Genomic DNA, 14,030 nt, shown 5'->3' on the forward strand with positions numbered 1-14,030 from the left:
TGCAGGGGGGAGGATGATGTTATTGTTTAGTGGAAACCTAGTTGTGCCTGATTCAGTCTGGAGGAGCTCAGCATTATCCATAAACACACACACACACACACACACACACACACATCAGCATCATCCCTAAACACAGACACACACACATCAGCATCATCCCTAAACACACACACACACACATCAGCATCATCCCTAAACACACACACACACACATCAGCATCATCCCTAAACACAGACACACACATCAGCATCATCCATAAACACACACACACATCAGCATCATCCCTAAACACAGACACACACACATCAGCATCATCCCTAAACACACACACACACACATCAGCATCATCCCTAAACACAAACACACACACACACATCAGTATTATCGCTAAGCACTGAAAAAGATCACAAGGAAAATTACTATAGTTTCTCTGTCTGCCAAAGTCTGCACACACACACACACACACACACACACACACACACACACACACACACACACACACACACACACACACACTTTGATAGAAGCAAAGGGTCAGCTCCAGCCACTGCTCCAGGGTCAGGCCTGGTCTCCTAGCCCTGCTGGTTAAGGGTAGGGTGAGAGTGGGGTACGCTGACCCTAGATCAGTGGTTAAAGATGGTCTCTTCCATGAGTACATGTCACTGCGTAGGTTGAGTTGGCAACACAACATCTTGATTCAAGTAAGCTGTAAGCCTCTCAGTGTGTGTGTGTGTGTGTGTGTGTGTGCGTGTGTGTGTGTGTGTGTGTGTGTGTGTGTTGCGTTGCCTGATCTCCCCCTGCTCCTGCTTGCTCCTCAGTGAGGAACCGGAGGAGGAGGAGGAGGAGGAGGAGGAGGACTCACCTGTGACCCCACCTGCTGATCACACCTGGCCGTGGACCAACACAGGTGAGGGTCTCTCTCTCTCTCTCTCTCTCTCTCTCTGTCTCTCTGTCTCTCTCTCTCTCTCTCTCTCTCTCTCTCTCTCTCTCTCTCTCTCTCTCTCTCTCTCTCTCTCTCTCTCTCTCTCTCACCTGCTGATCACACCTGGCCATGGACTAACACAGGTGTGTGTGTGTGGGAGGGGGGGGGGGTCTCTTCCTGAGTCTCTCCGTGCTCGCCCTGTGAGTGCGGTATCTCTTCCCTGACCGTAGCAGAGAGAACGGTCCATTTCCTGGGTGGCTGGGGTCTCTCAGGATCCTGTTGGCCTTGGTCTTGTATCTTCTGGTGTAGATGTCCTCGAGGTGGGGGCGTGCCCCCCCCAGGGTAGGATCAGCTGACCGTACCTCTCTCTGTAGGGCCTTGTGATCCTGAGAGCTGCTGCTCCCGTACCAGGGGGGGATATTCCCCCAAAAAACATGGATTTATTGTAACAATATTCTCCTTTTGTTTCATATTTTTTGGCCCCACATTAATTTCCTGGCGATCTTTTCTCTGTTTGAGTCTTTGTAGCCTCAGAGCTTTTTTCTCCAGATTACTAACTGACCATTTAGGAGAAATAGCCATTAGTAAAACAGGATTAAAACACTTCTTCGTCTTCTTTGCCTTCTCTCCTGCTCTTCTTCAGAATAGTTCCATTTTTGGGCGATTAGTGATTGTATGGCTTCTGAATCACTCCTGTCATTTACTAATCCGGACTCTAGGCTACTGGAAGGAATTTGCATCGCCATTTTAAATATGTGCCTGGCGTCGGGGGTGTTAATGTCAATCTTAACCATATTAATGCAAAGCTCAGCGCTGGAGACATCGCCTTGAGTGACGCTTTACATTCATATCGTATGAAGGGAACGTGTTCAACATTTAGTTTGAGCATGTGACTTATGCAATCATTTGATGTATCTGTGTATGTTCTGTAAGTGTAGAACAGTAAGATGTTTGGCCTGGGTTAGTGTTGTATGTGTTCAGATGTTTAGCCTGGGTTAGTGTTGTATGTGTTAAGATGTTTGGCCTGGGTTAGTGTTGTATGTGTTAAGATGTTTAGCCTGGGTTAGTGTTGTATGTGTTAAGATGTTTGGTCTGGGTAAGTGTTGTATGTGTTAAGATGTTTGGCCTGGGTTAGTGTTGTATGTGTTAAGATGTTTGGCCTGGGTTAGTGTTGTATGTGTTAAGATGTTTGGCCTGGGTTAGTGTTGTATGTGTTAAGATGTTTGGCCTGGGTTAGTGTTGTATGTGTTCAGATGTTTGGCCTGGGTTAGTGTTAAGTGTTAAGATGTTTGGCCTGGGTTAGTGTTGTATGTGTTCAGATGTTTGGCCTGGGTTAGTGTTGTATGTGTTCAGATGTTTGGCCTGGGTTAGTGTTGTATGTGTTAAGATGTTTAGCCTGGGTTAGTGTTGTATGTGTTAAGATGTTTGGCCTGGGTTAGTGTGGTACTGTGGGGTTGTATGTGTTCAGATGTTTGGCCTGGGTTAGTGTTGTATGTGATAAGATGTTTGGCCTGGGTTAGTGTTGTATGTGTTCTGATGTTTGGCCTGGGTTAGTGTTGTATGTGTTAAGATGTTTGGCCTGGGTTAGTGTTAAGTGTTCAGATGCGTGGTTGTCCTATCTGTACGTGTGTTTATTCATATTGTATTTTTTGGTTTTGCAGAAATCAGCCTTGTGGACAGCGATGAGAATGTAAGTTAATTTTGATCTCCTATCATCATCTCTGCTCATCTGTAAACATGTTACAGAGGTGTTACATGCCCCCTCATCTCTGTAACATGTTACAGTGTTACATCCCCCCTCATCTCTGCAGCATGTTACAGTGTTACACCCCCCCTCATCTCTGTAACATGTTACAGTGTTACATCCCCCCTCATCTCTGCAGCATGTTACAGTGTTACATCCCCCCTCATCTCTGCAACATGTTACAGTGTTACATCCCCCCTCATCTCTGCAACATGTTACAGTGTTACATCCCCCCTCATCTCTGTAACATGTTACAGTGTTACATCCCCCCTCATCTCTGTAACATGTTACAGTGTTACATCCCCCTTATATCTGCAACATGTTACAGTGTTACATCCCCCCTCATCTCTGTAACATGTTACAGTGTTACATCCCCCCTCATCTCTGCAACATGTTACAGTGTTACATCCCCCTTATATCTGCAACATGTTACAGTGTTACATCCCCCCTCATCTCTGTAACATGTTACAGTGTTACATCCCCCCTCATCTCTGCAACATGTTACAGTGTTACATCCCCCTTATATCTGCAACATGTTACAGTGTTACATCCCCCCTCATCTCTGCAACATGTTACAGTGTTACATCCCCCCTCATCTCTGGAACATGTTACAGTGTTACATCCCCCCTCATCTCTGCAACATGTTATAGATGGTGTTACATGCCCCCTCATCTCTGTAACATGTTACAGTGTTACATCCCCCCTCATCTCTGCAACATGTTACAGTGTTACATCCCCCCTCATCTCTGTAACATGTTACAGTGTTACATCCCCCTCATCTCTGCAACATGTTACAGTGTTACATCCCCCCTCATCTCTGCAGCATGTTACAGTGTTACATCCCCCCTCATCTCTGTAACATGTTACAATGTTACATCCCCCCTCATCTCTGCAACATGTTACAATGTTACATCCCCCCTCATCTCTGTAACATGTTACAGTGTTACATCCCTCCTCATCTCTGTAACATGTTACAGTGTTACATCCCCCCTCATCTCTGCAGCATGTTACAGTGTTACATCCCCCTCATCTCTGTAACATGTTACAGTGTTACATCCCCCTCATCTCTGTAACATGTTACAGTGTTACATCCCCCCTCATCTCTGTAACATGTTACAGTGTTACATCCCCCCTCATCTCTATAACATGTTACAGTGTTACATCCCCCTCATCTCTGCAACATGTTACAGTGTTACATCCCCCCTCATCTCTGTAACATGTTACAGTGTTACATCCCCCTCATCTCTGTTACATGTTACAGTGTTACATCCCCCCTCATCTCTGCAACATGTTACAGTGTTACATCCCCCTCATCTCTGTTACATGTTACAGTGTTACATCCCCCTCATCTCTTTAACATGTTACAGTGTTACATCCCCCCTCATCTCTGCAACATGTTACAGTGTTACATCCCCCCTCATCTCTATAACATGTTACAATGTTACATCCCCCTCATCTCTGGAACATGTTACAGTGTTACATCCCCCCTCATCTCTGAACATGTTACAGTGTTACATCTCCCCTCATCTCTGCAACATGTTACAGTGTTACATCCCCCCTCATCTCTGCAACATGTTACAGTGTTACATCCCCCTCATCTCTGCAACATGTTACAGTGTTACATCCCCCCTCATCTCTGCAACATGTTACAGTGTTACATCCCCCCTCATCTCTGCAACATGTTACAGTGTTACATCCCCCCTCATCTCTGCAGCATGTTACAGTGTTACATCCCCCCTCATCTCTGCAGCATGTTACAGTGTTACATCCCCCCTCATCTCTGTAACATGTTACAATGTTACATCCCCCTCATCTCTGCAGCATGTTAGTGTTACATCCCCCCTCATCTCTGCAACATGTTAGTGTTACATCCCCCCTCATCTCTGTAACATGTTACAGTGTTACATCCCCCCTCATCTCTGGAACATGTTACAGTGTTACATCCCCCTCATCTCTGCAGCATGTTACAGTGTTACATCCCCCTCATCTCTGCAGCATGTTACAGTGTTACATCCCCCTCATCTCTGCAGCATGTTACAGTGTTACATCCCCCTCATCTCTGGAACATGTTACAGTGTTACATCCCCCTCATCTCTGCAGCATGTTACAGTGTTACATCCCCCTCATCTCTGCAGCATGTTACAGTGTTACATCCCCCCTCATCTCTGCAGCATGTTACAGTGTTACATCCCCCTCATCTCTGCAGCATGTTACAGTGTTACATCCCCCCTCATCTCTGCAACATGTTACAGTGTTACATGCCCCCTCATCTCTGTAACATGTTACAGTGTTACATCCCCCCTCATCTCTGCAGCATGTTACAGTGTTACATCCCCCTCATCTCTGCAACATGTTACAGTGTTACATCCCCCCTCATCTCTGTAACATGTTACAGTGTTACATCCCCCCTCATCTCTGCAACATGTTACAGTGTTAGAACCAGTCTTGAGCTGAATCCAGTTGAGAAAGCATGTCTGTTTACGTAGAGAAGACTGGAGGTAAAACGCTCTAGAAACATGCAGATGAATCAGCCCAGGCCTGACAGAGCATCACAGACAAGATGTCCGCCGCTGGTCATGTCTATGGGGGGCCGACCTCAGGCATCGCAAACAAAGGTCAAGTGCCCAAGTACTAAACATGACTACTTTACTGCTCATGTTAGTCTTAACAGGATGGTGAAATTAGGGAACTATGTATGAAAAGGACAATTTCAAAGGCTCCCTTTTATGTATAGAGGGTGTGTTTTAACCCTTATATGTATATAGGGTGTGTTTTAACCCTGAAAATACAGTGACAACATTTCGAATATTAATTGGATTTTTCCTATAATACTAGAAAGCGCAGTTTCTCAGCTTGCAGCAAGTGTTGGAGTGAGGAATTTTTTAGATTTGTTAGATATTTTTTTTATATTATTAAATATTTGTTAGATATATTTAAAATGTTGCCGGTGACGTGGTCATATCAAAAGGGTTAACCATCTCTCTCTTCCCCCTCACAGGAAAGCGATGACTCAGGGACTCTGAGGCTGGTTCATTTTGGTCTGGTTTGAGAAATATTCATTCCACCTGGATGGACAATTACTAACGTGTTTGATTGTACACATTTATTTCCTTTGTAATGTGTAAATAACATTTGTTGGCAATTTATTTTGTTAATTGTAATTAATGCATGACACAACACTGTAGCTAAACAAATAAATAAGACATGGCGACTTTAGACCTGCTGAATTGAGTCATGTCTTTGAGGCCTTCATCGCTCACTTCTAGACTTCACTTGCTCTCCAAAATTATTTTTCACGTTCTCAAATACTTATAAAACCGTTGGTTTGCTTTTGTTCCCGAGTTCACAAAAACACAATGAAGCACAAAATATGTCAAACTTACTACTAAGCACACTAGAGATACCGCTTCTCCTATCTCTAGTGATGCTGCATGTGGGCCGCTCTGTGTGTGTGTGTGTGTGTGTGTGTGTGTGTGTGTGTGAGAGAGAGAGTGTGTGTGTGTGTGTGTGTGTGTGTGAGAGAGAGAGAGAGAGAGAGAGAGAGAGTGTGCGTGTGTGTGTGTGTGTGTGTGTGTGTGTGAGAGAGAGAGAGAGAGAGAGTGTGCGTGTGTGTGAGAGAGTGTGTGTGTGTGTGTGTGTGTGTGTGTGTGTGTGTGTGTGTGTGTGTGTGTGCGTGTGTGTGTGTGTGAGAGAGAGAGAGAGAGTGTGCGTGTGTGTGTGTGTGTGTGTGTGTGTGTGTGTGTGTGAGAGAGAGAGAGAGAGAGAGTGTGCGTGTGATGGTGAGCCGCCCGCTTGTGTGTGTTGCTTGAGATCCCGAGCAGCAGTTTTATTCATGACCAGGAGCCAGCGAGCGAGTTTAAAGCGCGGCGCTGCCAAGCCCCTTTCTGAACGGCGGCCACGGCCATGTCAGGGCTGCCGACGCCGCGCTCCCCGGCTAATCTGACAGCGCCGAGCGACGCCTAATCCCTCACTGTATCCTAATCTATTTGCTTTGCATTCTAAGAGGATTTCCACCCAAAAATATACAAGAACCAATGCTGTAAACGGACAGAAGATCAGGAGGGATGCGTTTTTGTGGCTCTTTTTTTGTTTTGTTAGCTTTTCTGAAAAATCATTGTATGTTTTGGGAGTCAATCCCTCCGCTAGAGGAGAGGGTGAAGGAATTACATTTGTGCCTGATACTAATACGTTCCTTATGTAAACATAACATGCTGCTTTAGATGATGCCCAGCTGTTACACAGAAGGGTCAACTGTCAACGCCTGCATCCCTGAACACGGTTTTAATTCACAAACCGCCGCCGTATTACGACCGAGCTGAACGCCTCGAGCGCTCTGATGAGACCTGCAGAACTGCTTCAGCACAGAACCAGCTGAGGGACGCTTCTCCAGCACACCAAGTGTTAAATCATCCAAACAACAATGTTGAATGTTCAAAGGGAAAGTTATGCCTCTGAATAACACTCAAAATGGGGGTTTCTGCTGCTATTTTATGTTTAGTATTTTATGTTTATGTAGCTAGACAATACATTTGTGTCCAACAGTTCTAGCTTGTGTAAGTAGGATGGTATTGTCAGTGCTAAATGACTGCACTTCTATTGAAAGTGTTCATGTGTGACTGGTGACACAGCACCACCCCGTCACTAGGCTCTGTGTTAACTAACCAACACAGCCCCACCCAGGCCCAGTCACTAGACTCTGTGTTAACTCTGTTAACCAACACTGCTTCCAGAATGGCCGAGTCCTGGACTGCTCAGAAAAACCCAAATTACACGGCATGAGAAAAATATAATCCCATAGATTTGAAGCAGGTAAAGCACACAGGATGTCACCACAATGGGTTAGCTATCACCCCGTCACTGACCACGCCTTTAAAGACCTCTTATCTTTCATAAATAATCATGTCCTGTCCTGCACCCTGTCCTGTCGTCTGCAACAGCGTACGCCTTAACCCCGGTCACATTCCTAGTACTTGTGAACCATATACATGGCTAATAAACAGATCTTGAATCTTGAATTCATAAACCCTTGAATACGGTAGGCTAATGAAGCCACATGGACCTTGTTAGTGTTGGTTAACTGGCCCCTGGCTGGTCTCCCTCTGTAGCTCTGCCTGGGATCCACACACTAGCACTATCAGGGTTAATCATGTCACTGGATAGATTGATTTTCTCTACTGTATTTCCGTGTTTGTGGGTTTGTGTAATACAATAGTCCCTCGTTTGATTTGGAACTTTCTAGAAGAGGTGTTAACCAGGGCGTAGATGCGGCAGGACGAGTGACGTTCATCCACATTGGATGAGAAGTAGTCAGATCTATCCGGATTCAGATGGATTCTGGATGTCTAAAAGTGATTGCCAGCAATATCCTGAAGTACTTGATTAGTGCTAAATAGCTTCAATGGATAAATATTGATCATAGTCACACTTTCCCTAACCCCGTTCTGTGATAAAGTGTCTCACTGTGAGTTTTAACATTAAAAAGCTGCACCGCCCCTTTAAGAGCCAATTATCGTATTCATTCCCATACCTGCAATCTTCCGTACTCAGACTGCATTGCCATATAAAACCACCCCAACAATACCAGCAATACCAAGTCTCTCCCACTGAACCCCAAGGCCTGTTTGTTGGGACAAAAGAAGAGAAACCGGAGCCGTTCCCTCCCATGTTGGTACAGTTGACCCGTGCTTAACCTCTCAGGTACGTCTCCTCCCAGGCCCCGCCCCTCGCTGTCAGACCGGCCTATCCACAGAGGTCTGGCGATAGCCATTAGCCAATGAAAGATGAGTTGTTTTTTCAACCTACCTTTGAACTGGTAGGTGAGAAAACACGTAGGGTCTCTTACATATGTGTACAATACACACACACACATATCTTACATATGTGTACAAAACACACACATATCTTACATATGTGTACAACACACACAAACCACTCTTACATAGGTGTACAACACACACACACACATGCACAACACACACACACACACGTGCACAACACACACACACACGTGCACAACACACAGACATCTCCAGGTCCATTGAGTTGCACACACAATCCACATGTATTAAAGAAGCCTTTCTGGTCTCATGTGCACACACACACACACACACACACACACACACTCCGACATGGATTACACACACGATGCAAAAAGGTCCACTGTCATCCCAGTTAATTTCCTGGTCAAGTGAGTGCAAAAGGTTAACAGGTATTTGAAGTTAACCAGCGGGAGTAGCCCACACACACACACACACACACACGCACACACACGCACTCGAGTAGAAGGGAGGCCATTGGGTCAGCTGTTCACGTGGAATGTGGCAAATCGATTGCCCTATCGAGGAGACCATCAGAGAGAGGGTCAGACGACGTCACGGCAAGAGAGATTCTGGATTTGATGACACGTACACACACCATTATTCCCTCTGACACGTACACACACACCATTATTCCCTCTGACTTACTTTCGAAAACCAGTGAATGATGTCATAGTTTCCATAAGAGAAGGGATTTCCCAGATCCAGATAGTGGATTTAGAGACACTGAGTTGTGACCCGTCTCAAATCCAGTCTTCATTCTGTATCCCTTTGATTCCTGTTCCCCAGTTCCCCCGAATACAAACCATGTTCTCCACCATGTTCTCCACCATGTTCTCTACCATGTTCTCCACATGCATGCAGGGCTGAATGACTCCTGCCCCAGTGAAGCTCATCCTTCAGCAGGAGTTTGACATCTGGAGGAGAGGCTGTGTTCACTGGAACATTTGATTATTAAATAAAATCTAATACAAAAAATCATCAGAAGAAATTATCTAATTTGAGGCCTTGCATCTCCTTGACTTTTGACTCCATGACTATTAGAGTATGTATACCTTTAGGCTCAATGATTATCATGTTTATATTTAGCTGTTTTTACTGAATGGAACATATTAATGACTGTTTTAATGACCTAACGGTGTTGATCAGGAAAGTATTTCATACACAAAATATGCCTAAAATAAGATACCATACAAACAAATCCAGAAGCCAGCAGATTTGATCCACAATTATTTACCATCAACACCTACATTTAATAAATTCGTTATTGTGTAGCACTATGTCATTTGTAAAATGTAGTTTCAGACCTCGGATTTTGTTTAGATTGCTACTAATAAAGCACAATAGTTCACTAAAGTAGCCTAATTATGAGGGTCTTTCGCTCTCGTCCAGTTTCTTCATGTCATGCTTGATTGACAGCTGGCCCACCCAGTCAGATTCATGAAAATACATATATTTTATAATAAAATAAAAATAAAATATTTTTTAAAGTTTAATTTTCACTAACTACCTTGAATGTGAATAGTTTTGTCTTGGGAATGATTAAAAGTATGTATTAATACTAATAATATTCAACTTCCTCTCTTACGTTTACATTGCGTCAACCGTCTTTTTCGTACTGCGTAAGTTAACGTGACCTGATTGGCGCCGGCGGGCAGTTGTTCAGTGCGCATGCGCTATGACGGCTAAACAGCTAATTGACCCGCTTAATTAAAAAGCCACGTCTGGAAGAGAAGGACAGTTTGGACCAGGCCTTGTCCAGAGACAGAGTGGAGGGTCGTGGTGAGATGTGGGGATGAAGAAGGACAAACGGCCACAGCTTCAACATCTCGGGAGTGTCATGCCGTAATAATAACGTGAGCAGACAAGCTGAAGCTCCACCGAAGCGACCCTCATTGCCGCCGGCTTCTGACCCAGCAAACACGCAACGTCAGGGAGACGTTCAGATCACGTCTTAATAACGTCCTGGTCCTGAACCCCGTGTGTTCGTCTGCTGGACCCCTCAATATTCACACGTGTGGCTTGGACCCTCTAAGACGTCTGTGGACGCGCAGAACGGGTTCAATATCTGAACGTTCAAAAAAAACATTCACTCTGGCTCCTAATTGGATGTCCATGGACGTCCGAAAAAGTCAAAAAAGACATTTAAAAGACGTGTTTTAGACGTGTCTGTGCTCAGTGGGGAAGAGGAAGTTCCACCGAAGCGACCTTCACTGCCACCGGCTTCTGAAGAGCTCACTGGTAGACTAGACCTGGACCAGGTCTAACTGGTAGGCTAGTCCTGGACCAGGTCTAACTGGTAGGCTAGTCCTGGACCAGGTCTAACTGGTAGGCTAGACCTGGACCAGGTCTAACTGGTAGGCTAGTCCTGGACCAGGTCTAACTGGTAGGCTAGACCTGGACCAGGTCTAACTGGTAGACTAGTCCTGGACCAGGTCTAACTGGTAGGCTAGACCTGGACCAGGTCTAACTGGTAGGCTAGACCTGGACCAGGTCTAACTGGTAGGCTAGACCTGGACCAGGTCTAACTGGTAACTCCTACACCGTCAGAGACTTTCCTCCACAACAACCCGGATCAAGACCCGCCTGAGATCATCCATGTTGAGATCATCCATGTTGAGATCATCCATGTTGAGATCATCCATGTTGAGATCATCCATGTTGACCGGACGCTTGAACAACCTGACGCTTCTGTCGTTTGAAAGAGAACTAACAGAGACATGGGATCATGACCACATCATCAGTCTCTTCAATTCAAAACCCAGACGACTCCGCCTTAACCAACCGATAAGGTAGGCCATCATCATCATCATCATCATCATCATCATGATGAAGGTAGGCCATCATCATCATCATCATGATCATCATGATGAAGGTAGGCCATCATCATCATCATCATCATCATCATCATGATGAAGGTAGGCCATGGTTTCATATTTGAGTCTGACCCGCCGTGGCATGTATGTTTATGATTGCAGGCACCCTCTGTGAGCGAGGGACTTCTGAATGGTGACAGGCTACTGTAGGCTATTGGCTATTTAATGTGTGTTTGTATGATGACAGCCCGCCGTGGCATGCATTGATTGATTGATTGATTGATTGATTGATTAATTGTGGTTGTGTCCCTGTCAGTGCACTAACGAGGGTTATGCAACATTTGGTATTATCGCGAGATGTTCCATCCATTCATCTGGCTGCTCATACACAGGTCTAAAACGTGCGGTGATGAGTTTCACTCAGGCCTACCCAGATTCAACCAGGCCTACCCATCAGCCACTTTCTGTATCCGCCACTGGGCTCAATGATTATCATGTTTATATTGAGCTGTTTTTACTGAATGGAACATATTAATGACTGTTTTAATGACCTAACGGTGTTGATCAGGAAAGTATTTCATACACAAAATATGCCTAAAATAAGATACCATACAAACAAATCCAGAAGCCAGCAGATTTGATCTACAATTATTTACCATCAACACCTACATTTAATGAATTCGTTATTGTGTAGCACTATGTCATTTGTAAAATGTAGTTTCAGACCTCGGATTTTGTTTAGATTGCTACTAATAAAGCATAATAGTTCACTAAAGTAGCCTAATTATGAGGGTCTTTCGCTCTCGTCCAGTTTCTTCATGTCATATTGATTTCTGCCCAATAGACAACAGAGCAGAACCAGGACTGATAGACCTGCTGTTGCTTTATCCCGGCCTACTGGAGCCCTACGACAATGCGTTTTGTTGCATTAGGAAATTGAGCTCTTATTTCAAGATGAAACATGGAAACTAAGCGAAACCTACTGAAATAGGCTGATAATCCAAATGCACATTCTCTGTATGTTGTCTATCGAATCTCTTCCGTTCTGTGTTTGAGAGGGCAGGGGTTTCACGTGATTTCTTGGGCTCTGAAATTCTTTAAATAATTCCCAAGATTGTTTGCAATTGTTTGTTTGATGCAAATGTGACAAATCCTGTCGTGTTTGTGTACATTTGTGGTGGCCCGCACGTCCCAGCGTGTTTAATGTTTCCCTTCTTCATGGAAAGATATTTATTCAGCTGCTGCACTAAACATGCATCGGTGATTAAACACATAGGAATCCCTTATTTATCAATTTATGAATAATTAGACGTGAAATACAACGTGGCTATCAATGTTGCATTATTTTGATGGTTCACTCACATATATCAACTTGATTGGGTTTATTGAAAAAAATATAGTAGGCTAACACATTGTATAAATGCATGATATGTTACTGTTCTAGATATAATAATGGTGGAAGCCACGCAGGCAGGCCAGGTTATTAGTATTCAGTGGGAGTGGGACGAGGCTCTCCCTCCCTCGTTTCGTCTGACACAAACATTGAGGCCTTCGTTCACTGTTTAAACATGCACGTCTAAACAACCTTGCCAAAGCACCCACGATTTTAACTCTAGCCTATTTAATGGGCTTATGCCTGCGAGCATCTCTCTTTCTCTCCCTCTTCACGTTTGACCCGCTAACCTCGCCCCTCCTGCGTAATTAACTAACCTGGCCCCTCCTGGCCCCTCCTGCGTAATTACGCATCAGAGGCGGGTACATTCCTCCAGGTTCTTGTGGATAAACTCACTCTGGGCTCTTTAGGGGAAATGCCTCCCTGTAGGAGCTAATTATCACGTAGCCTCGGCTAAGAAGCGCATTCAATTAGGCTTCGATCAAATGTGCATTTTAAACGCCACACGGTCAAAATACAATTATTCTCCCTGAAGAAAGAAGCGATGTTGGTGTTTTAATTTGACAGATTAGAATCGCTCTTAACAGATTAAACGCTCTTAACCTAAATGTCGGCCTACATGCATTTCCATCTTGTATCTCATATGCATTCATCCCGTTACGCATAGGCTACTAAACTAAAGTGTGAGTAGTTCATATGAAAAATAAAAATATATAGGCCTTTTGCTAATTTAGGCTGCCATAGTGCTAAAGAGGTCTACCTTCTAAAACTCGAATTCGGGGGCAGACACAAAATCCACTATGAAAAATGAGTTAACTGAACTTTATTGGATGGACATGTATGTAAAGGTGGTCGCCTTAAAATACATTCAACATTTCACCGGCATTTGGAGCTGAATCCATTCTCTTTTCAGTGATCTGACTTCAACATCAAGTCAAGTGCTGCAGTTATGATGCGTTTAATATCATCACCAATATCAGAGAGGAGAGGTCATTCTCAGAGGTCTGGAGACTGTCTGCCACCTAAACAAGGTCCCAATCATTTTTGCCTATTTTCGCTTTCGTTTCTCCATGACATTGGAACTGTTTTATATGGAAAAATGTAGGCTATATAAAATTTAACGTTATGGACAAATTCGTTATCTTTGGAATATTTGGAAAGATTTACATACAGTTGTTTCAAAGTCTTAATAAACCGTTTTTAAATTCAGTAACACCAACTAAAGATGGTCATTGTAACTGACCAAAATACATATTTACATATTTCAGCTCCTTTACGTAGCTGACTAAAATCTCTTTCATCCTAAAAATAACACATTTCAGAAATAAAAACTGTACA

General features: G+C 44.1%; 1 protein-coding gene across 1 annotated transcript in view; it reads left to right on the forward strand.

Moving 5' to 3' along the window:
- The window catches only part of wdpcp (WD repeat containing planar cell polarity effector), a gene marked incomplete at both ends in the record, with an annotated part of 36,455 nt that extends 25,722 nt beyond the window's left edge, over nucleotides 1-10,733 (forward strand). Inside the window, 2 exons of the mRNA XM_084462833.1 lie at nucleotides 820-908; nucleotides 10,663-10,733. Of these exons, the coding sequence (XP_084318959.1) occupies nucleotides 820-908; nucleotides 10,663-10,733 (160 nt within the window). The remainder of the gene's footprint in view (nucleotides 1-819; nucleotides 909-10,662) is intronic.
- Between the last annotated feature and the right edge of the window lie 3,297 nt (nucleotides 10,734-14,030).

The sequence above is a fragment of the Borostomias antarcticus genome, assembly GCF_949987555.1.
Source record: "Borostomias antarcticus genome assembly, contig: scaffold_334, whole genome shotgun sequence".
NCBI lineage: Eukaryota > Metazoa > Chordata > Actinopteri > Stomiiformes > Stomiidae > Borostomias > Borostomias antarcticus.